The sequence below is a fragment of the Melospiza georgiana genome, chromosome 4 (genome assembly GCF_028018845.1).
Source record: "Melospiza georgiana isolate bMelGeo1 chromosome 4, bMelGeo1.pri, whole genome shotgun sequence".
In the NCBI taxonomy this organism is placed as follows: domain Eukaryota; kingdom Metazoa; phylum Chordata; class Aves; order Passeriformes; family Passerellidae; genus Melospiza; species Melospiza georgiana.
In genome coordinates this window covers 56,816,862-56,838,010 of record NC_080433.1, presented here as the reverse complement: position 1 = coordinate 56,838,010, position 21,149 = coordinate 56,816,862, and the positions used below count along the sequence as shown (strand labels likewise).

The 21,149-nt window shown below is 42.4% G+C and overlaps 1 protein-coding gene across 1 annotated transcript in view; it reads right to left on the bottom strand.

Moving 5' to 3' along the window:
- ST7 (suppression of tumorigenicity 7) overlaps window positions 1–20,685 on the bottom strand; it is a 136,005-nt gene extending 115,320 nt beyond the window's left edge. The window contains exon 1 of the mRNA XM_058022524.1: window positions 20,520–20,685. Within this exon, the coding sequence (XP_057878507.1) occupies window positions 20,520–20,670 (151 nt within the window). The 5' untranslated portion in view covers window positions 20,671–20,685. The remainder of the gene's footprint in view (window positions 1–20,519) is intronic.
- Between the last annotated feature and the right edge of the window lie 464 nt (window positions 20,686–21,149).

Genomic DNA, 21,149 nt, shown 5'->3' with positions numbered 1-21,149 from the left:
CTGGCCAGAACCAGGACAGTCTGATGTCCAAAAGCTACAGCTTTGCTTGTCCTGCTAGCACTGCAGTTGCTGAGTGGAAAGAACAGGATTAGAAATTACAGCAGACGTGACATTATTTGCAACAAAGAGGATCCAAGCCTTTGGGTAGACCTTACACATCCGCAGAGCACAGCCTTTTTGAGTACCTGCTGAGAGAAGGACATTCATCTCCATGGCCACAGAGCTCCCAAGGATACCTACATTCCATGGCAGTTTAAACAAGAAAAACAATTCTACCTCCATGGTTACTTTTTCAATTAGATTAATTCAGAAAACGTATCTGTAATCACTGATGGACAAGCTCTCACCTCATATTCCTGCCAGAGTCCAGTGTTTTCAGACCCAGAGCTAAAAAACAAGTTTCCTGCAGCCCTGTGTATTTAAGGCTGATGTCTCCCAGAGAAGGAGTATGGATTTGCCACCAACCAACTTGTACTGACATGGAGCAATCTATCCAAGGGAACTGGCTAAACAGAACATTTCTAGTCACAAATGTCTTACCTTGGAAAACAACATAAATCCAACACACCCTACAAGGTGGAACTCATCCCATCCAAGAGCCTTGGGTTCACCCAAAACCCCAAAGCCCAGCAGCCCTCTTGCCTCTTGTCATTTTCGTCTGTTTGGATTAAAGATCTAATCTGTATGGATCTCCTACTTCTCTTACTGTTCACACAGTTCATAGAGCAGAAATCCAGCTTGGCTCATAACCATGGCTGGCTTCCACCTCACTGCACAAGGACACATTCTAAAGTCATGGGTCTCCCTGGCAGAAAGCAACTGCTGGCTTGCTGTGCCAGAAACCCTCTGGTCCTGGCTATCCACGAAGCATTACATCTGTGTGGAGACAGAAATGGTGTGAACCAGAACACCAGTTACAACTATCAATGGTTTTCATACAGCAGATGGATCATAACTTCATAGGGGGATGTATCACACATGGTTACAAATACATCTAAAAGCTCCTGAGATCCTCACTTATTTGCAAATAACAAAAAAGTTACAGGATTCCTTAGGTTTCTGCTTCTCTTTAATGCTGAAGATTTAAAACTTAATGATCAAGCACAGAAAGAATAAAGAAGACCAATACCCTGTAAAAACCTGTTAACCTAAAATAAATCCCTAGGTACTAATTTGAGATAGAGAAGCAGGATTTTTCAAACACGCCTACTGTTTGAAATCTCTCCCAAGATTATGAACTCTTCTGAGTCCATAAAAGAAGTAGCAAGTATTGCATACTTCTTTTATGGCTTTAGAGAAAATGAGTAATGGAAAAATTCATCAAGTGTCTACATCATACAAATTAGTCAAACCACAACACACAGTTAACATATTGTTATGGGTGAAACATTCCTGTGTATGACTTTACAACATTAAACTTTAAATATGCACAATTATTTGGATAATAAAGTGTAAAACACTTTGGTACCTTGTTTGTGAAGATTTTTCAAGGAGTCCACCACCTTGCCATCGGCAGGGACCCCTTTCCACTAAATCATGTTGCTCAAAAGCCCATCCAACATGGCCCAGAACACTTACAAGGATGGGGAATCCACACCTTCTATGGGCAGCCTTGTTCCAGTACCTCCCACGCAGCAAAAATGTCAACCTTATACTCAAAGTAAACTTACCATCTTTCAAGTTAAAACCACTGCCCCTTCTCCTGTCACTGCATGCCCTAGTCAAAAGTCTGTCCCCATCTTTCTTACAAGCCCCCTTCATGAGGTCCCCCTGGAGACCTCTCCAGGCTAAACAACCCTTGCCTTTTCAGCCTTTCCTCACAGGACAGGCGTTCTGGCCCCAGAATGAGACATCAGAAGTGACTCCCAAATCCATCATGTTTATTGATCAGACATTGGAAGGAGTTCCATTTCCATCTCACGAATGTTAAAACTCCCATAACATGCACACGATGACAGATGACACATGGTACACAGAGGAAAGAAACCAGGCTCTTGGAAGGCAAAGATACACCCCAGAACATCAAACCACTGGTTTGCTCCTGTTCAGCCACAGCACTAACTTCAACTCAATGACCTTCCTCTGTGCCACATGCTATCTCCTCATTTCAAAAATCTTGACAAAACTACATGAAAAGAAGCAAGATTCTGAAGCAATTTAAGTAAGCTGTACAGATAGTTGAGTTCCTGGAAGTAAATAGATTCTGACAGATACAAGAGCAATGACCAAATTTAGGTTTTTTGCCTAGAAATCTCTCCTTCTTAGTTCACCACCTAGCTCCTCATCAAACTTTGCAGCCTTTGCCTAGGAGTTTGAGCAAGGAAGACATTGAATTCCTCAGACTTTGCTTTCAATGACTTGAAATCATAGAGTCATAGAATATCTTTGGTTGGAAGGGATGGCCAAGGATCATCAAAGTCCAGCTCCTGAGCTCCTCAAATTGTCTTTGCAACAGCCCATGGTTATCCTCAAGTGTCTGCCAGCTTGGCCTTGGTCTCCCAATGTGAGTGATGTTGGATTACCTCTTCTGCTTGTCCCAGAGGACACCAATACCTACTGATATCCAGCTTTTACTGCTCCCCAGGTTGCCAAATGCAGTTCAGATGGCAGGGCTTGCCACCTTCCACTACCTACAGACCTCCAAGAGAACCTCGAAAGCAAGAAAAACTAAATCTGACAGGATTTTTAATATATAATGTTTTACATTAGCCAGAGGAGCTATAGAATTCAAGCTTCTGGTCAGTCAATGCCCTTCTGTTTCCATTTACGGTTAAGAATGCAAAAACTTGATGGTAATTTCTTTCCCAAACTCTCCTCAGCCTGTTCCAATTTTGGGACATAATTCAGTCTAGTCAAAAATATTTTAAACAATGTGGTTTATTTATAATCGGAAAAGGCATCTTAGTAATCATCAAAATTACCAGAAGTTACTAAATTTAAAACACAACGACAGCATTTTCTTCTCTCCTCATACAGAGCAACAGACTGAGCACAAAATCTAAGCCCTGATGTACACAGCTCAACAGAATTCTCTCCCTCCATGAATAGCTGCAGACAGAGTAAGAAAAATAAACCTTTTAAGGTTCACTAACCAACCAAAATGTGGTTTTAGCAATGGCAAGGAATATGAAATAAGTAATCTATTTTATGTATTGTATTTCACTCATACCTTATGAGTACTGTCACCTATCCAAAACCATGACTGTGGAGGGAGATGTAGCCATGTTAATGCAAATTATAAGATTTTAAAAAAAAATCAGTATTGCTTATGTCACATAAGAGTTAAAAGAGAAAGGATACTGCAAGTGTCTGTAAAACAAAGAAGCAGAATTGCAAAAAAAGCAGCCATTCAATAAGATAAGGGACAAACAGAACTGTACAAGACAGGAATTCACTAAACACATCATTTGCAGCAGTCAGTATGGTAAGATGCTGCTGAAGTCAAAAACTATGAAAATTCAAAGCTGGAATTATAGTAAGACTATCTATAAGTGTGTAAAAATGCAAGCCAAGTAGCAAACTCACATGAGAAAGTAAGCCAGAAATGAAGAAGGGGCAGATCACAACTGCCACCTGCTCACTGAAAGTTATTTTCCATTGTTTGCTGAATCTGCACCTAGTATTACCTATTCTTAAGAAAAAAAATGCACAAGCCCTGTAAAAAACAGCAATCTGTCCACATCTCCCCTAAAGCAACACCAGAAATGCTGAGTGACTTCACCACAGAGGTTTCTATGTTCTGTAGTTTCTGGAGCACAGCTTGGTTGCACATACAAAACTCTCAGAAATATCAAGAACACATAAGAACCCTTGGTTTACAGGGTGCTGGTGTGACCCTGGTTGGATGCCAGGCACCCACCAAAGCTGCTAAATCACTCCCCTCCACAGAACAGGAAAATATAAGAAAGGATTCATGAGTTATGGAGTGGGAGAAACCACTCACCAAATACCATCACAGACAAAAAAGACTCAACTTGGGGATATTAATGGAATTTATTACTACCAAAATCAGAGCACGTTACTAAGAAGTAAAATAAACCTTAAAAACATCTTCCCTCCACCCTTTGCTCCTTCCCAGCTCCACCTGCTCCCCAGAGTGGCCCAGGCAGACAGCAAATGGGAGTGATGGTCAGTTCATCACCTGTTGTTTCTGCCACCATTCAGGGAGAGGAGTCCTGCCCCTGCTCCAGCCTGGGAGTCCTCCCAAGGGCAACAGTCCTCCCCACATTGCTCCACTGGGGTTCAGCTGCTTCACCATGGCCTGCACCTCGGTCTGCAGAGAAATCTCAGCTCCAGCACCTGGGGCAGCTCCTGCCCTCCTTGGTGTCTGCAGAGCTGTTCCTCATATTCTCACCCCACTGTTCTCTAGCCACAATTACTTCTGTGCAGTAGCCTTTTTTTTCTCTCTTAAATCTGTTACTTCCATTTCTGACTGTCCTGGCCTTGGCCAGTGGTGGGTCCACCCTGGAGTGGTGGGTGCACCTTGGAGCTGGCTGACATTGGCTGCCAGACATATGGGAATGTTCTGGCAGCTTCTCAAAGAAGCCACCCCTGTCGCCCTCTGGCTACCAAAACCTGGCCATTCAAACCTGATACTTACAGAGAAATACTTGAGAAATTCATCAATAAATCAGGCATTTGCCTGTTCCTTTCATAAGAAGAATTATTTTTAATTTAAAAAAGAGACAGTAAGCCCCACTAGTATTTCACATTCACTTATTTGTTCTTAGCTGCAGTTGTTACAATACAATTGGGCTATTAAAAGTATTTCCACAACAAACTACTTCACATTCAAACTCCTTCTAATTCTTCTGACCTAGCCATTGCTGTTCAGCATTAGAAGATGTACTAAGCTAAGGAAGGGCCAAGGGCTTGTCTACCAAAGCAGCTATTCTTGAAAAGTCATTGCACTCCCAAATATTTATACCATGTTAAGTGCAAGAGGAGACAACACTTGAAAAGAGATATAGGAGATGACTTGCCAGAACAGAACACCTATGCCTATGCACTTGAATTTCAATGTGAGTTGCTGGTCATCATACAAATTTGTTTTCTTGTATTTTGTCTTTCAAATCTCTCTAGAGTTAGGGTGCTGTCTTGAAAGACACCAGAAAATGTTTTATTCCATTTATGGATACCTGTCATAAAAGCTGGTCACACGTGAGCCTGCCCTCACGAGAACACTTTACAGAGAAAAATTTTAAGTACTTCAATTTCTTGTACCTAGTATGCCTCATTAGAAGTCTCTTCACCTTGTGGTTCATTTACAACAAGCCACACACACAAAAAAGTCAATCCAATAAGTGCAGAACAGATGGAGAGCTGGCATTACAAACCCTTGAGACCCGTTCAGCACTTGGCAACCTACTGCAAACCCTACCTACAATGCTGCTTTTCATCTTTTATCACTTAAAATTTATCTTTGGTCTGTCTGGATGGCAACATAAAGGTGGGAGCTAGCATTTAACACACAGCCATGCAAAGACCAGGCACTTAAGCACCAACCTAGCTGAAATTTCCCAAATTAGCTCATGGACAAAATCTCAATGAAGGAGACGTGCTTTCCAGAGACTCCTGATGTTGAAGAGTCTGTTTGAACTGTCTGATCAGTTTTAAACACATACATTTTTTAATAATGATGTTGTGTACGCACAAAATATCAATGGCAGTCCAGAGAAAGAATATAAAGCAGCTCAAGAATAAAATGAATGAGCAGAATTAGAATTTGATTTGATTTATAAAAGAACAACCTTGTATACAATGTTTTTATCAAGGCAGACATAAGCATCAAAGGAAGGCAGTGATTTCTTTCCTGAAAAATCATGATAAAAGACTCCAAATGCTAAAATAAGCAATATGCATATTCTTTTTTGGAAGATTCATATTGAAACAAAAGGGACATTTTAAAAAACGTTCATCAGTGTCAATGGTTACCGACTCCTGAATAGATCAGCTGTACTGGGGGGCAAGGATATACAAAAAACAATGTACACCTTGAATTTGTTTCTACATATACAAAATAAACAATAAAGCCATGTCTGCATGTATGCACAAATGCTCGCACAGATATGAGATCTATCTAAAAACAGCTAGGGAGGAGACAAACCTTCAGGAAATAAAGATAATTCTGCTGTTTGTACAGAACAAGTCAGCCAGAGTCAGACACACGTTACACCACAACAATTAGCACAATTTTTCCAGAGCCCTAGAAACTACTTTATGTTTGTAAAAACACTGTGGCCTGAACAGTTGAGGCAGTGGGTGGAATAAAGGCAGGCAGGCTGGTATTACTCACCTCCTCAGCACCTCCGTGTAAACTGTCCTCCCTGCCTTAAAGCCTGCAGCCTGCAGGAGCATGGGCACATAAATGCAGCACCTAGCACCACAGCTGGTTTAAACTCGCTGTTTACCTTATTTTGTGGTAGTCACTTCAGGAAAACAAGTATGAGACACCTTCAGTCAAAAACCCGTCCTGCATTTTCCATTTTTTGTCCTATTTAAAATAATCCAGCTTTATGACAGTCATCATAGTTCTTTCAGCTTTCTGTAGACTGAGATTTACACATCACGTACCTCATCTTTCTCCTGACCTTGTCAAAGCCATCTACAGGAGCCGCTCCCACGCAGAATTCCAAAGCTCAAGGGTGGGACTTAACTTTGTCTTACAACTGCAGCAGTTGTAGGATAGCCCTACAACTTTATTTCTTTATTTCACGGGACTGTGTCCCAGGTAGTACCTCCCCTCTGCAGGTGACACGATGCAATGCGGGGACAGCTCAGGGAGGCACAGCTCAGTGGGGCCAGCTCAGTGGGGCCAGCTCAGGGTCCCCACTGGCAGGTGGAGGGGCTCCCCACACTCCTTCAGTGCACGGGGCTGTGGCCGCGGGTGCATGAGCCTGCTCGTGGTGCCCTTGGCCATTCCCTGACCCGCAGGCCCCCCCCGGTTTGTGTCAGACTCCATTGCCCACAGGCCCAGCCGCTGCCGGCCCGGCCTGAGGCCGCGCCGTTAACGGGACGATGCCCTCTAGCGCGAGCACGGCACACGGCCTTTCCCACTTCTGCCACACTGCTGAGCGTCACACGCAAAATCTACTTACAGCAGCTGAGGCAAGACACGGTGAAGGGCTGGCTCAAGCACTAAGGAAAGGACTGAAGGCAACCACCAAAGACAAGGGGGAAAAAAATTGTACAAATCAACAGCACAGAACAAAACTCTGATCTCACTGTTCCCAGCTGAACAGCAACCATTAGAAAATGGACATGACTCAAATGCCAGTGCACTGGCTTCTAGTCAGTTTCTGCATCATAAACATCTTGCGTATCAAAACTACAATTTCAAATTCAATGAATTCTTTCTACTAAATTTAAAACTGCAATATGCCAAACAGTAGGGTTAACTGTCTCTTTAAGTAAATATGCCATTTATTTTGTTCACTATAAATTAAGAACAGTACTCAAACCTCAGACATTTCCCCTCCACTGCCACGCAGTGCTGGCGATCATCAGACCAGAGGGACCTGTATTTTAACAACACTGAGGATCCAAGTCAGCCAATGTTGTTCTTGCTGAACTACAGCATTCACAGAAAGCAAACACCATAACCAGATTTGTTTGAACGGGCACATATTTTAAGGTTATTATTATTTTACAGTATTCTCACATCTCTCATTAATATTAACTTTTATTCCAAACTGACAGCATAACTTCCTGCAAAGGCAACGGCTGTGATGTGCAGAATTACACTAGCATATGATTAAAAGAATACTGTGCCATTACAGATGTACTTAATACATTGTGTATCAGATATTAAATGCTTTTCTTTCAGTTAGCAAAGCATTGTTTGATTTATTACTATGCTTAGTATAAAGAGTACATGAATAAGTACATGTTAATAAGTAAACTAAAGGCTGACTAAAGCATAAGTAATTAAATGTCCCAGGTGCTTCTGAAAACACTGTCTTGCAGATATAACTCCAGTCTATGTGTTAAAAATACATATCCCAAACAAATTAATCTTGCAAACTGAAACAGAAAAGACACTTTTAATGAGAATTTATCTTCACCTCAAAGACCAAAGACAGATAAAACCCGCCTTCTGCATATAAATAAAAACACATCCTGAGAACTGTGGGGCCCACCAGACATGTCCCTATCTACTGCATCAGCACCATGGGTTTTTGATGCTTACACAAGGAGAGAGTTTCTGAGGGACTAAGCCCAGTAGCCCACAGCCTCAGCCTGCAGTGCAAGCCTTTGCAAGGGAATGTCGGCCACCGTGGGTACCACCAAGCTCCCTTGCTCCTAAAACAAAAGCATTTGTGAGAAAAGGCTTATAAAATTTCATCATTCCCAGCATCCTTTTCCCTTAAATGCTTCTCTGTCACATTAGATTAGAAAAGGAAAACAAACATGAATGCAAACAAGAGAGATTTTGGTTGGCAGGCTTCTCGTTATTCATTTACTGTTTATTATTGATTTTTGTGCCCGTGCAGAAGGATCACATGTGCACTGGAAAGAGGATGATGGCAATGCACAGAGGGCTGTGTATACCAGGGAGCTCAGGGCCACAGCAGCTGTCTGTGGGCTCTCTGTGGCTGGTTTTTGGATTGTTGGTTGTTTATTTTAGACTGAGAAAGTCTCCAGTGTTCAGCCTGGACTAAAGCACAAACTCCAGCTCTAGGGGTCCACTGCCAGAGTGGAAGAGCTGAGATCTGGGGTGATCCCCGGGGTGGGAGCTGCCCTCCCAGTGAGCCAAGCTGGGTCGGCATTCCCAGCCACAGAGCCCCCCACAATAACAGAGAGCAGCTGCTCTCCCTCACACCAACAGACATGATGGCCACCACAGCCCTGCAGCACGGCCAGGAGCATGGCAGCACCCTGAGCCACACTCTGCTGCCATCTGGCAACTTCACTGCACCTAGGGAAGAACAGATTTGTAAGGAGGATATTGTAGGGTATTAATTTCAGGCCTGTATTACTGGCTCACCTAAGGAAAGCTGCAAACAATGCCAATGAGTCCTGCCCATCACTAACTCTGCACCTCAAATAATAAATGTGTAGCCTCAAACACAAGGGGGACAGCACTGTATTTTATTACATATACATTACTGACATAAATATAATAGATAATGAAATATATATCAATATATTTTGCATATATCACATAACATATTTTTTCTATTACTGTATATATTGCTCAGAAACAAAAATAAAAACAATCACCCAATAACAGTATTGCTCCATAATCAGTCATTACCAGTTTGAATGCGGCCTGAAGAAAAATTGGAAGTTTTAGACCTACCTGACTTACAGAAGAGTAGAATAGTACTTGAAGCACCCAAAGTTTTCAGTGAGTGATTTATTAACTACTGGGTTTGGCTTATGTCGTGCAAAATTCATCACACTGTCAGAAAGCCTACGATACCCTGTAAAACTGAAAATTTATATTACAACTTCACGAGTTATAAAAATGTGTGGCAAGAGAACTGATTAAAAAGTTTGAAACATAAAAGCAGTTAAGAAACTTTGCAGATTAGGTTTAGACAGGTCAACTTCTTTTCATGCTAAATGCCTTTATTTAACCTGCACTGTCATCAGTTCTCAGTGTCTTGATACCTGTCATGTTTCAAATCCAGGAAGGCAGCAAATGTGCAAACTTATTTCAGATGGCTGGGAGGTGTATAAGAGTCATTCATGCTCTATAACCTCTTCTATCGAGAGTAATGTAAAAAAAACTCTCGGGGCAACATTATCATTTCCGTAACTCAGGAGCTTTACCAGCTGCTTCAAGGAGACTAGAATTGCAACACAGACTTTCACAAAACAATAATGGAAAGTTAATTTCAATTTCTAACTCATTATACCAATCTATCAGCTAAGGCCTTCAAATAAAGCAGTATCAGCCTTGTACAAGTAACACCTGCAAGACCGGGGGCGTTCAAAGATTTCCCTCTGCTTTGGTGAGGACAAAAGGCAGAGAAATAAAACTGTATCTGAAAAAGTCAGACTAAGTCATGACTTAAGATCTGTATAATAGATCACAAACCACATCCAACAAACCAAGACTATTTCAACAAAATAAGTAAAGACACAGCAAGGTAAAAAGCAGGATATGGTAGTTTCTAAAGTGAATACTTATTACATTTTTGAATGGGAACAAGACTGCTGAATGTGGGGGAAAAAAGTAATTGAAGAGCAAGAAAAGAGACACTGTGACAGAAGAGAGTGAGATATAATTCAAAGGACTTAACATGTTCAAGACATGGTTGAGTGTAAGATTAAGAGAATGCACAGAAAGCAACTTGCTGAAGGAAATTACATTCGTAAAAGGAAGCCCCATATTGAGACAGTTTTAATAAACTGTTCAAATCCCTCAAGTTATGCCAGAGTACTTCATATTTCTGTTTTTAAAATGCAGACCCAAGCTACTGAGAATTTTTAGGATAACAATAAATTAAGCAGTTGAGGTACACAAAAAATTAGGATGAAACACAAAATAAATGAATCATGCCAGACCAATCAGATGTGCCTCTTTACTGAAAATATTCAGTTCTCTTACCAAGAAAAATGTGTAGCTCTAAACTGTCTGGATTTCAGTCAAGTACTGACAGTGCTGTAGAAAGCTAGTTAAAACAGGAGATGAAGAAACCTGCAGCCAGTCTGGACGGCATGGAGAGCACAGGGAGCCTTACAGAGATTTTTCATTACCAAAACCAGGAGGTGCAGAAGGCACCTGGCATGAGCTGCCAGGGACACCATATCAAAGTTAATGGGGCAAAAGGCAAGGAACCAGCAAGGAAAACTATTTTCACTAGAAGGTGAGAAGGATTAATTACACTATATAAGGCAGTCAGTGAAGTCTTACCTTGGCATATGATGGAAAGTGTACAAACCCAGTTATGAAATGGCCAGAAAACTGAAAGAACAAAGTACTACCAGCAGAATCAAGGACATCCAGCAGTTTTAGAAGAACAAATGAGGACAACCCAATTGATTCAATCTTATAAGGGATGGACAGGCAGGAAAAACCCCACATGAGTGCACTGGGAACCAGTCCTCATGGTGCTGCTGCTGCTGCTTCTGCAGGTAAAGGAGAGAGCAGTCACGAGCACAAACATGTGCAAGCCAGCCACAAATACATCTAAGTCAGAGTGAGAGCAAAGCTTCTATCCATGAGAACTATCAAGTTCTGTAACAAAGTCTTTCAGTGCAGCAGTTTATGGGAAGATAATGCAAAATATGACTGAGTGCTGGAGTCAGGACCCAGAGAGGCCTGTACTCCAGTGGCACAGAGCACAGCCCTAACATACGCCTCACAAGACAGCATCAAGGGTGGAAACTCCACCTTCTGTGGACCAGCTGACAAAACACTCTCAGCCATAACCCAGGCCAAATCCTCCTGGCCAGGTCTGAGGAAATCCTGAAGCTTGGACACCTGAAAAAACCATGGAGCAAATCAGAGCTCTGTGGGACTTCTGTTCCTCACAAGACTATGTGGCTTTTGGGATGACTGCTAACACAGCTGTCATCAGCACTTTTAAGCAGTAAACTCTTGACAAGAATTTCTGGAAATATGTAGAACAATATTAACTGCTAAAGCGATTCACTTGTGCTTGTACCAATCCTCCTTTGTCCTGTGACCCAATGAGCAGGACAGTCAGACATAGGGACCAGAAGGCACTTTCATAACAGCACAGCACAATACAGGAGCTTACTCTGAGCAGGCAGATAAATCCATCAAGTCAAGCACTACAGAGAAGACACTCTTGACTTGTAAGATCAGTAGCTGTGCATCAGTGCAGCACTGCACAGGACCTCCTCAGGTCCTTCTCTTCACAGGAAGGGCTATCAGCTCAGCTGCAGCATCCTGCTGCTGCACAAAGTTGGCTTCTGCTCAAGAAGTATCTTGAGCCTCACCCTGGAACTCTGTGTTCCCTTGTCCCCTGCACAGGGCGCAGAGGGCCAGCTGCAAGCCGTCTCTGACAGGCTCTGGTTTAACCTTCTCTCTGAAAACTGAGGAAATGACTAGCCTGGGACTCTAAGCTGAGATTTGTGTAAAACATACCAGATGGGTACACTGCTATCAAGTTAACTTCAGTATTAAAAATAGCAAAAGAAATTTCACATGGAAGATTAGGTGCATTAGTGGATCATATAACCTTGCTTCAGAACAAGCCACGCCGTAAACAATTTTCAGCCCTCAGCATAAACATACAGGACATGTCATGAAAACATTTAGTTATGTGAAGTTCAACATCTATGACACTCTCAGGTTACAGACGTATTTTCTTGAGAAATAAATGGCTGCCTTACAAAATAAGATGACGACGACAACATTTCTTGTGCTTTAAATCTGATCTCTGAGTGTCTTGCTGCTGCACACAAGATCGTGCATTTCCACCTAACATTCCTGACATTTAATAAGCCAAGTTTATTTGTAGAAAGTGAGCTGGAAATTAGTTCTCATGGTTGCAGTTGGCACACTACACAGAATAGGAATCTTAAAGATGACTGCATTTCATTTTTGCCCTATAGCTTTCATCCTTCTAATTGGTATATTTAAATGCACTTAATCGCTTAAGCAATGAGTCTACCACAGTGCCAAATCTCCAGTTTAGACTCCACAATAATAAATCTTTGTCTTCTCTCAGCAGCTGGAGAAGTTTGATTTGGACTTTGAATTTAGGCCCTTTCCTCAGGCTTAACAGTTACAACTTGTTTGTTCTGTCTGCTGAAAGTGTGACATTAACTCTTGTCTTTAAATGCATCATTGTTGCTTAAGCTTGGCATTCTTGGTGTTAAAACTGGTTGCCCTTCTGCAGTGCCTAACGAAGACACACAGAAAACAATTGCAATTAGCCTGTGCTGGGATTTCACAAAGCAACTTTAACTCATTAGTATTTACACTGCATCACTGGTCCACATGACACTTCATAGACATGAGGACAAGCTGGAGTTTATAACACAATCTTTCAATAGATGCCTTCAGTGCACAAAGAGCTAATTTAAAAACAGGTGGAAGGAGCCGTCAGCCACCCCCTTTAACAGCCAACAGAGGAGTAGCATCCCCACAAACACCTCATAGTCTGTCCACAGGGCCAGGATAGGCCTGAATTCTATGACAGATGCCCTAAGTACATTCCTGAAACAGCTCTGGTTAAAAAAAAACAAAACTTAGGTGTGATCATCAAATGAAAGAGGAAAAACAACCTTTGGGCAGAAACAACTGGGGACTCTATCCCCCATATTGCTACAAGCTCTCTGCAGTACCTTAGCAAAAAACTTAGGCCCAAGTCTTTGAAGATTCATGTATATTAATTACCAGTGCAGTAAAGCCCTGGGCCTGTGCTTGTGGAACAAACTGAACACTGAAGGTTTGCAGCATCAAGGTCTCATTTCCCTATGCCTTAGTTCTCCCTGTACAGTTCGATAGAACTCTCAGTTGTATTCAACATTTTGACATGTATCTAGAGCAGGGCCTGATTTTGTTATATATAAAATACCTTCCTAAATAACTAATCTTGGATAAAAAAGGGTGAATCTTGACTTCTTGTGGCAGCCACACAGAAGACTTCATTAGCTTCTGACAGCAATGTTCATTCCTTCAATCCAGATTGAAGAAATGAACATTGGCCCTCAACATCCAGGTTGGAGGGCCAAACAGAAGAAATTGCTTTGGCCCTCCAACCTAAGTTACCACTTAAGTGGTTTTATTTGTTTTACCACTTGCCAACAAGACAAATAACTTCCCCTTAAGCACAGAGCTTGCCAGCTGACTGAACAACACACAGAAACCTTGGACTCAGCAGGGACTACTCTGGCATAGGCACAAAAGTCCTGCCACACGTGGAACTATCGAGCCTCTGTGCACAACATACCTGCACACCATCAGCAAGTGTTTTTAGATGGGTGTGGGGGTTTCTAAACCTCAGCGTGATAAGTGTTTTAACTACTCAGCTTTCCTGTTTACTATGGGCCATTAGATTTCACTCCCAGATTCCCCACAGAAGAGCCTGGCAATCCTCAATACCCTAAGGGTCTTAGTACTACAAGAGCCAAAGATGGACAGGCATAATATCCCATGCCACATCAGGGTCCAAAAACACATCTTCAAAAATCTCTTATAAAAAATGCTTCACATGCGCATTCCACTGGGTGCAGTTTGCAGCCACCCCTTTTTTAAGATCTGTCCTCCCTATATTAAAGGCTACTTTAGTACCTACTACTTTCCTCCCACCACAGAGTTTACAGCATAAGCACCTCTCTATTGCAGCAAGGGCACTGCACACAGCATATCTCACAGCCAGGCTGCTTCTTCAGACCACTGATGAAGCCCCAATTCGGGCCCCAATTCTGACAAGTTAACATGAATTTTACCTTCAAATATTTAGGAAGCTCACTATATGTTTGTCAACTAGATTAAAGCTCTTACACCTCCTTAGCTATTGTCAAGTAGCTTCTCTGTGATTAGAAAAACAGCTTGAGCATCCTAAGGCTAACAGTGTGGTTTTGCTAGACTCTCCATAGCTCCTTTCAGAGAATCCATTTTAAAACACAGGCAGGTCATTCCCTCCAAAATCCCTGTTTTATGAAACATCATCTTCCTAATTCCTGCCAGGTGCTGCTCTCAGGCAGGCATCATGACCTTCTATCTTTCATTTAATATACAGCCTTGGCACAGATTTATGTACTTTTCTCTCTCTTTTCAGTCCTTGAGGCACTGACACCAGTTAGCACTTATTTTGTTTTTCACAAATGCAAATTTATGATCTGGATTTTTGCACTTGCTTTGTAAAATAACCACCAAAAATATCTATTTTCTTTTTTTAATTTAGAATGATGGTATTTTCACAGCCACTCAGACAATTATGACCTATGACCCCTGTGAAAAATGTGGGGCTTATGTTCTTTTGGGCTAAATTTGTCTAGGCACCCAGTGGATGCTTTGGGAAAATCCCAGTACACATATGCAGTTTTAGGAGCCTTTCCACAAATTTTCATCAGCACACAGAGGACATCAGACTTCAGTTAGAAGCTGGCAGTACAGCTCCATGGCTGTATATCAGTCAGTGTTACAATAAGCTCACTCAAGATGTTATCAAAAATTATTTTGAAGGCTCTGGCTTACACATTTCCCCTGAAATACTGACTGCAAATCTTCTAGAGCTTTTGCAGTAAGAAAGTCAATTTCTTAAAACAGTATTTTCTAAAAATCTTGCATTTCCTACAAACTTTGCTCCATTTCCAGCATCTGATGCTGACTGAAAAATTTAGCCCAACCAAAAAGTCAAGCTGGTGAAGAAATGTCAAAATTCATAGAAAACAAGTATCAAGTATACTGCATCCATTGGGCATTGATCCAGCAAGTTTTGATATGGCTTTTCCCCCAATAATCGCCAGTTTAAACTATTAAAATTTGTCTACTTTCTGTTACAAGTAACATACTACTTTGAAGCACATCATAATCTTGTCCATAAAAAATTGAAGGGAGAGTTTCAAAGTGTACCATGATGAAATAAAGATGCTTAAAACAGTTAAATCCTGTTTTATAATAACTTCCTGAATATTAGCCTACAGCAGCAAAAACTGATTTTTGCAAAAGCCAAAAAGGCAGACTGAAAAAACCTCTAATATCCAAACCCTGAATGGAGGCTCAGCAGCAACTACAAATGCTTTGTGGTGCTGTAAGTGATATAACTGAAGAGAGGGGTTAACAGTTAAGAAAACACTGTTTACTTTAATTCCACTTAGAAGAAAATAAGATCAGTATGTAGTAAATATTTAATTTACATTCTAAGAAATGCAAAAATCAATGCAAGTGATTTTGGGTCAGTGAGCAAACTATCTATCCGTAACTGATTCTGTGAATTTCATATGCAGGATTGACGCTTGACCTTGACAGAAGTGGTCATGCGTTTGAAATTTCACTTTCAACAGTCAAGTTCTTAAAATACCCCAAACAAATCTACATGGCACTTGCAGGAAGTTAAGAATTCTTCCATCTCGTTTGGTGGCATGAGAGTTTTGGTCCAGGTTTTCTGTTGACTCGCCCACCACCACACTCCTGTAGCTCGCACAGCAGATGCTTACAGGGAAACCAAGCACAAAGACGGCAGATTGCTCTGAAGAAAGACCAAACAACCACCAGCAAGTCTGCAGAACTAAAACAAACCGTTTCAGTTCTTCTTAAAAGAAAGAATCTGTTCACTGGTTTTCAAACTGTTTGAAACTCCCTGGCCTTTGTCAGGTTAATGTTTTCCAGCCCTCATGATTAACTGCACTAGCTTAAATTTATGAAGGGGAACAATACCTCCTGACCGGCTGTCAAGATGCTATCACAGCAAACACACCGACAGGCGGTGGCTTCAGAGGCAGAGCAGGCAGCCCCAGCCCCTGCAGCTGTGCCCCCAGCCCAGGGAAGACACACTCCCAGGTGTCCAGTCCCCAAAAAACCCTTCTGTCCTAAGGGTGGTTCTTTACTGCAGCTTGCGCACGCACAGCTCCACACAGCCAAACTATCAGCAGCAGGAAAAAGAGAAATTAGTTAAACTTTAATAACAGGCAAATGTTTTCCACTGCTACTTGAATTTGACACCATGGGAATGAAAAGTTACTTTTTTCTCACACTACAGCTTATTGGGGCACATTGCACCAATGTGCAGTATAGATCTGCAGAGTCAGGAAGCGCAGAAAGGGAAGATCAGAAAAGTTGAGATAAGCTTCGCTGACAGCAGCCACCACCCTAAGACAGCATAGGCCAAACCTGAGAGGCAGGCTCCATCTCTCCATCTCCTGCAGTACTTCTGCTAATGAAATCACCCTCAGCTTTCCTGCGTGGTTTAACACAAGGTAGTTTCATAAGATGGGTCTTTTCCATGTGCTTTGTTTCCTGAAGTCATTGCAATGCACACATCTGAGGTGGGCCAGGCTGACTAAAAATACCTCTCCATTTTGTGTTTTCTGAGGAATTCATGGACAAAGAGAAAGTGTTATTATCATAAATTTACAGGACTTTTAAGATGTTCACTTCACCCCTGGCCACACAAACCACAGGGTGAGTGGGGACCTGGTGCTGCTCTGCTCCACACCAGCCTCCCCCCTCTCCCCTCTCCAAATGGCCAGCACCATGCACACATGGCTTTAAGAAGTCCATTACCTGATCACAAATCCCACATTAATTACAATTTTAGCTGTTTATTTCAGTATGAATAATAATAGCTTTTTTAAATTAATAATGAAAAAATATACCATGTTTCTCAGATAACAACTCTGTCCCAGCCACCACAAGGTGATGGAGTCTTGCTCTTCCAGCCATGGTTACCCTGGGCCTGCTGACCTCAGGGGCCTGGCAGGACAACTTTACTTGTTTCCTTCTGTTCTGCAGGCTTGTGCTCCCTTCCCTAGCAGCTCAGCTGGTTACACCACAGGGCCTTGCTCCAGCACAGCTGAATAATAAAAATACTCCACAGACACCAACAGAGCCAGAATCAGCCCAGATCTCATACCCATGTATTTATTTTTCACACGTTTAGAAAATCAATTTATGTGATTTCTCTACCCTCGGCAAGCCAGAGTTTTCCTCCTGTCTGCTTTGTCACAAGCCAGTTGCACTTAATGCTCTGGTCGTTAAATCTGTCTTTCTGTTGCACTTTGAAAGGATAAATAAAATCATCAGAAACATTTTAACTTCAGTGCCTCTTCCCTTCTTAGGATTTGACTAGAAATCCAAATTCTTATGTCAGGAAAAACAAGCACATTTTTAGAAGAGGTGTGTCTTAGTGCAGATTAGTGTGGCATTCAGAAGTCGTGCAAGTGCCAACATGGGAAGAAAATCCAGCATGTTATGTAAAATAGGCATATTTAATTATTTTGGAATAAGATAATAACATCCGCTTCCTCAACTGCTTATTCTGTATTTAATATTTTAGCCTGGCATATTAAGTGTCCTCTCTTGCTTCCTGGCTAACGGTATGGTACAATAGTTCAAATTCTCCTTTTCATATTTTTATTATTTGATCTGGACATCAAACTTAAAAAACAAAAAAAAACAAAAAAAAAAAAAAAAAAAAAAAAAAAAAACAAACCAAAAACAAACCACATGAAACACCACAATCAGGCTTACCATTAATATTTTTGTATGACAGATTAGATTTCCCTTTGGGTATATCACAGTAATGTACTCCACTGAGGACACTGAAATTATGCTTGGCCAAACTGAGGACCTTCAAGCCTGGGAGCTCACTGAAACACACGGGATGCCCAACATGTAGTACCTAATGCTCGGGTGTGCGCATCTGTACAACACTGAAAGAGGGAAAAGACCCCACACTTCCCACTCAGACTTTCTGATACAAGTGACCAACCACCCTTCCATTTGGTGAAACCATCTGCAATGACTCTGACTGCCAGTGGTGCACAGCTTGCTGCCCTGTCCTTGCCAAAAAGCAATTTAAGGCTGCACGAACACTTGTGGTTCCTATTTCACCACTGGATTTGAAGACTTTCAGACATGCAAATCCCAAAGGCTCCTTAATCAGCTGATTCAAGTTTGCTACAAATTAACAACTGATTATGACAAAATTGAGTTTGTCCTCTCCTTCAATTCATCAATTCTTGTAATTCTTTTCATTATTAAAAGGCCATTTCTTTCTCTCTCTCCATGACAAGATCGCCTTACTGTGATCTTATTCTGATGCTTCTCTCCAGCCCTGCAATCATTTTTCCACTATCTTCTCCAGCTTTTCCACTTCCTTTTAGAAATACTAACAGTAGGCATGGGAAAACAAAGTCATACAGCAGCAGCAGCAAGCACCAGGTCTTTGCAGCAGGTGCCCTCCCTGCCCTTCATATCACAGCAGCCCACTGTGGGCTCTGTTTAAGGTGTTTGATCAAATCCTTTCTAAATCACTACTCCATGAAGTACAAACCATACCTGTGGAACTGAGATTTTTTAACTCAGAGCTGTGTAAGCCTGCCTCTGGTGTGGTACTGAAAGCCAGTTTGTTTGACCTCAACTCCCTAACAGATCCAGCCTGTCATTTTTTAAACCACCCTACTATTTCTTTATGCCACAGAGAAGTTTTAGTAGCAACATTTACACATTTATTTTCACATTACTGAAATATATATGACTGGTATCACGTCATCAGTTGCTGTGGTACTTCATGATCAACCTTAAACTAATGGCAGTAGAATCCAACTGTAGTCAGCTGAGGGGGCTAGAGGGGGAAGATGATCCACAATAAATTAAATCTATTTTAATTAATTCACAAAAACTTTGAAAAACTAAATAAAACAAAAAATGATAATGTTATTACCAGTAGTAATTTTTAAATGAATTCCATTTAGGAACAGATGATGCATAAAGACCATACTGTGCCTGTCATCCTCCCCAGTAACCCATTTTTATCAGGCACTTTGGGACCTTCTTCAGCCTTTTTAAACTCCTCAGAGATTTCATACTGTCATTTTACTTGCATTTTGAGACATTTCTGTAAACCCCAAGATGACTCAGCTGGAGTAACATTAAAAATGAGAAAGTGCATCAAGAATTAGTTTGTTCAAACTCAGGAAGAAATCAGAGGGGGTTGATTAGGTCTCAGATGGATGCCTGTGATTTTCTGCAATAGCAAAAATTATAATAGGAAGCATTCTGACATTTCTGCTTGACAAGCATGGCCTGCAATGTTTACCTGGGACATACGCATTACATAAACTATTAAGAATCAAGCAACAAGAATTCCTTCCTGTTCTAATCAGTGTGTGGCAATGTCAAAAGAAACAGGATATTGTCCAAAGACATATTGTGAAAATTTCACCAAAATTGCATTTGAAGTTTATAATTTATAAAGGCAATTCATAATTGCCTTTATGCTTAAAGTGAAAGCTGCCTTATGCTGAATCTTCTTTTCCTTTTAATTCTTCTTTGATGCTGGAATTGCCAGAGGCTTATCAAATGAGAACAGGCCAGAGGGATGGGTGAAAAATGCTCAGATAATGTTTGAGTTCCCAGCAGCAGGGATGCCACATGGGTTACATGTCATCTGCCCCAAAACTAATTTGTCTTGTCCAACAGCGGGGTGGGAGGGTTTCGGGGGGGGGGGGGGGGGTAGAAATTAAATTATCAAAGTAGATGGGTAGGAAGAATAAGCAATTTCAAGATAAAGCCGTAACTGCCCCATGCAGACCGGGTAACAGTACGTAAGTTAGTGCTGATTCAGTACAGCAGCGGCACACACAACCTTAGCGAGCCTGAGCGCCCAAAGCAAAGTCCATTGCAACAGCGATAATCTTCCAGCGAACTTACACGCATTATTTATTACCATTCACAAAAAGTAGTTGAGATCTATTGTTTATCAGAAACACAACCGAAGTTTTAATCCTGGCTAACAGGAACGCTTGAGTACAACACGAGCAGGACAAACAGCCGAAGCCCAGGGCTCCAGCACCCGAGGGGGCGGCGCTGGGCGCTCCCGCACGGGCAGCCCGGGCAGGCAGGGGGGCACGGGATCACAGCCTACCTGTGGTTAAATTGTCATTGATCTTCAGCGGCACCCTTAGGATGTAGACGAGGAAGAGCATGATGAAGAACCACAGCGTCCAGAGATAAGTCCAGGACCAGACGATGCAAGACTTGAGCTGTTCCAAAAAGCCCGTCCCAGCTTCAGCCATGTTTTTCGGAGAGAAAAGAAGAAAAAAAAAAAAAAAAAGAAAAAAAAAGGGGGGGAGGGGGGGGGGGACGGAGTGTGGGGGAAACCAACGCAAACGCTGCTCTCTGCTGCCACGAGCTCTCAGCGTGTGTTTGTGGGACGGTTCACCCCTCTCGCTGCCCGGGCCGCCTCTCCCCGCCCGCCGCACGCACCGCCCGCCGGGCGCTGCGGGTGCCCCCGGGCCGCTGCCGGCTCTGCCCGCCGAGCCTCGGCCAGGCTGCCCCGGTAAAATGGTAAAATGGACTCCGGCGAGCTCCCCTCCGCCAGAGCGAGTGGGGACGTGCTGCGGTGGCAGCGCCGGACCTGCCCCCAGCCGCGCTCGGCCGCGCCCCGCGGCTCGGCCCCTGCGCTCGGCACCCCGGCCCTGCCCGCGCCCGCCCCGCCGCGGGAGCGCCGCCGGCGGCTGCGGGGCATGGCGGGGGATGGCGGGGCACGGCCGGG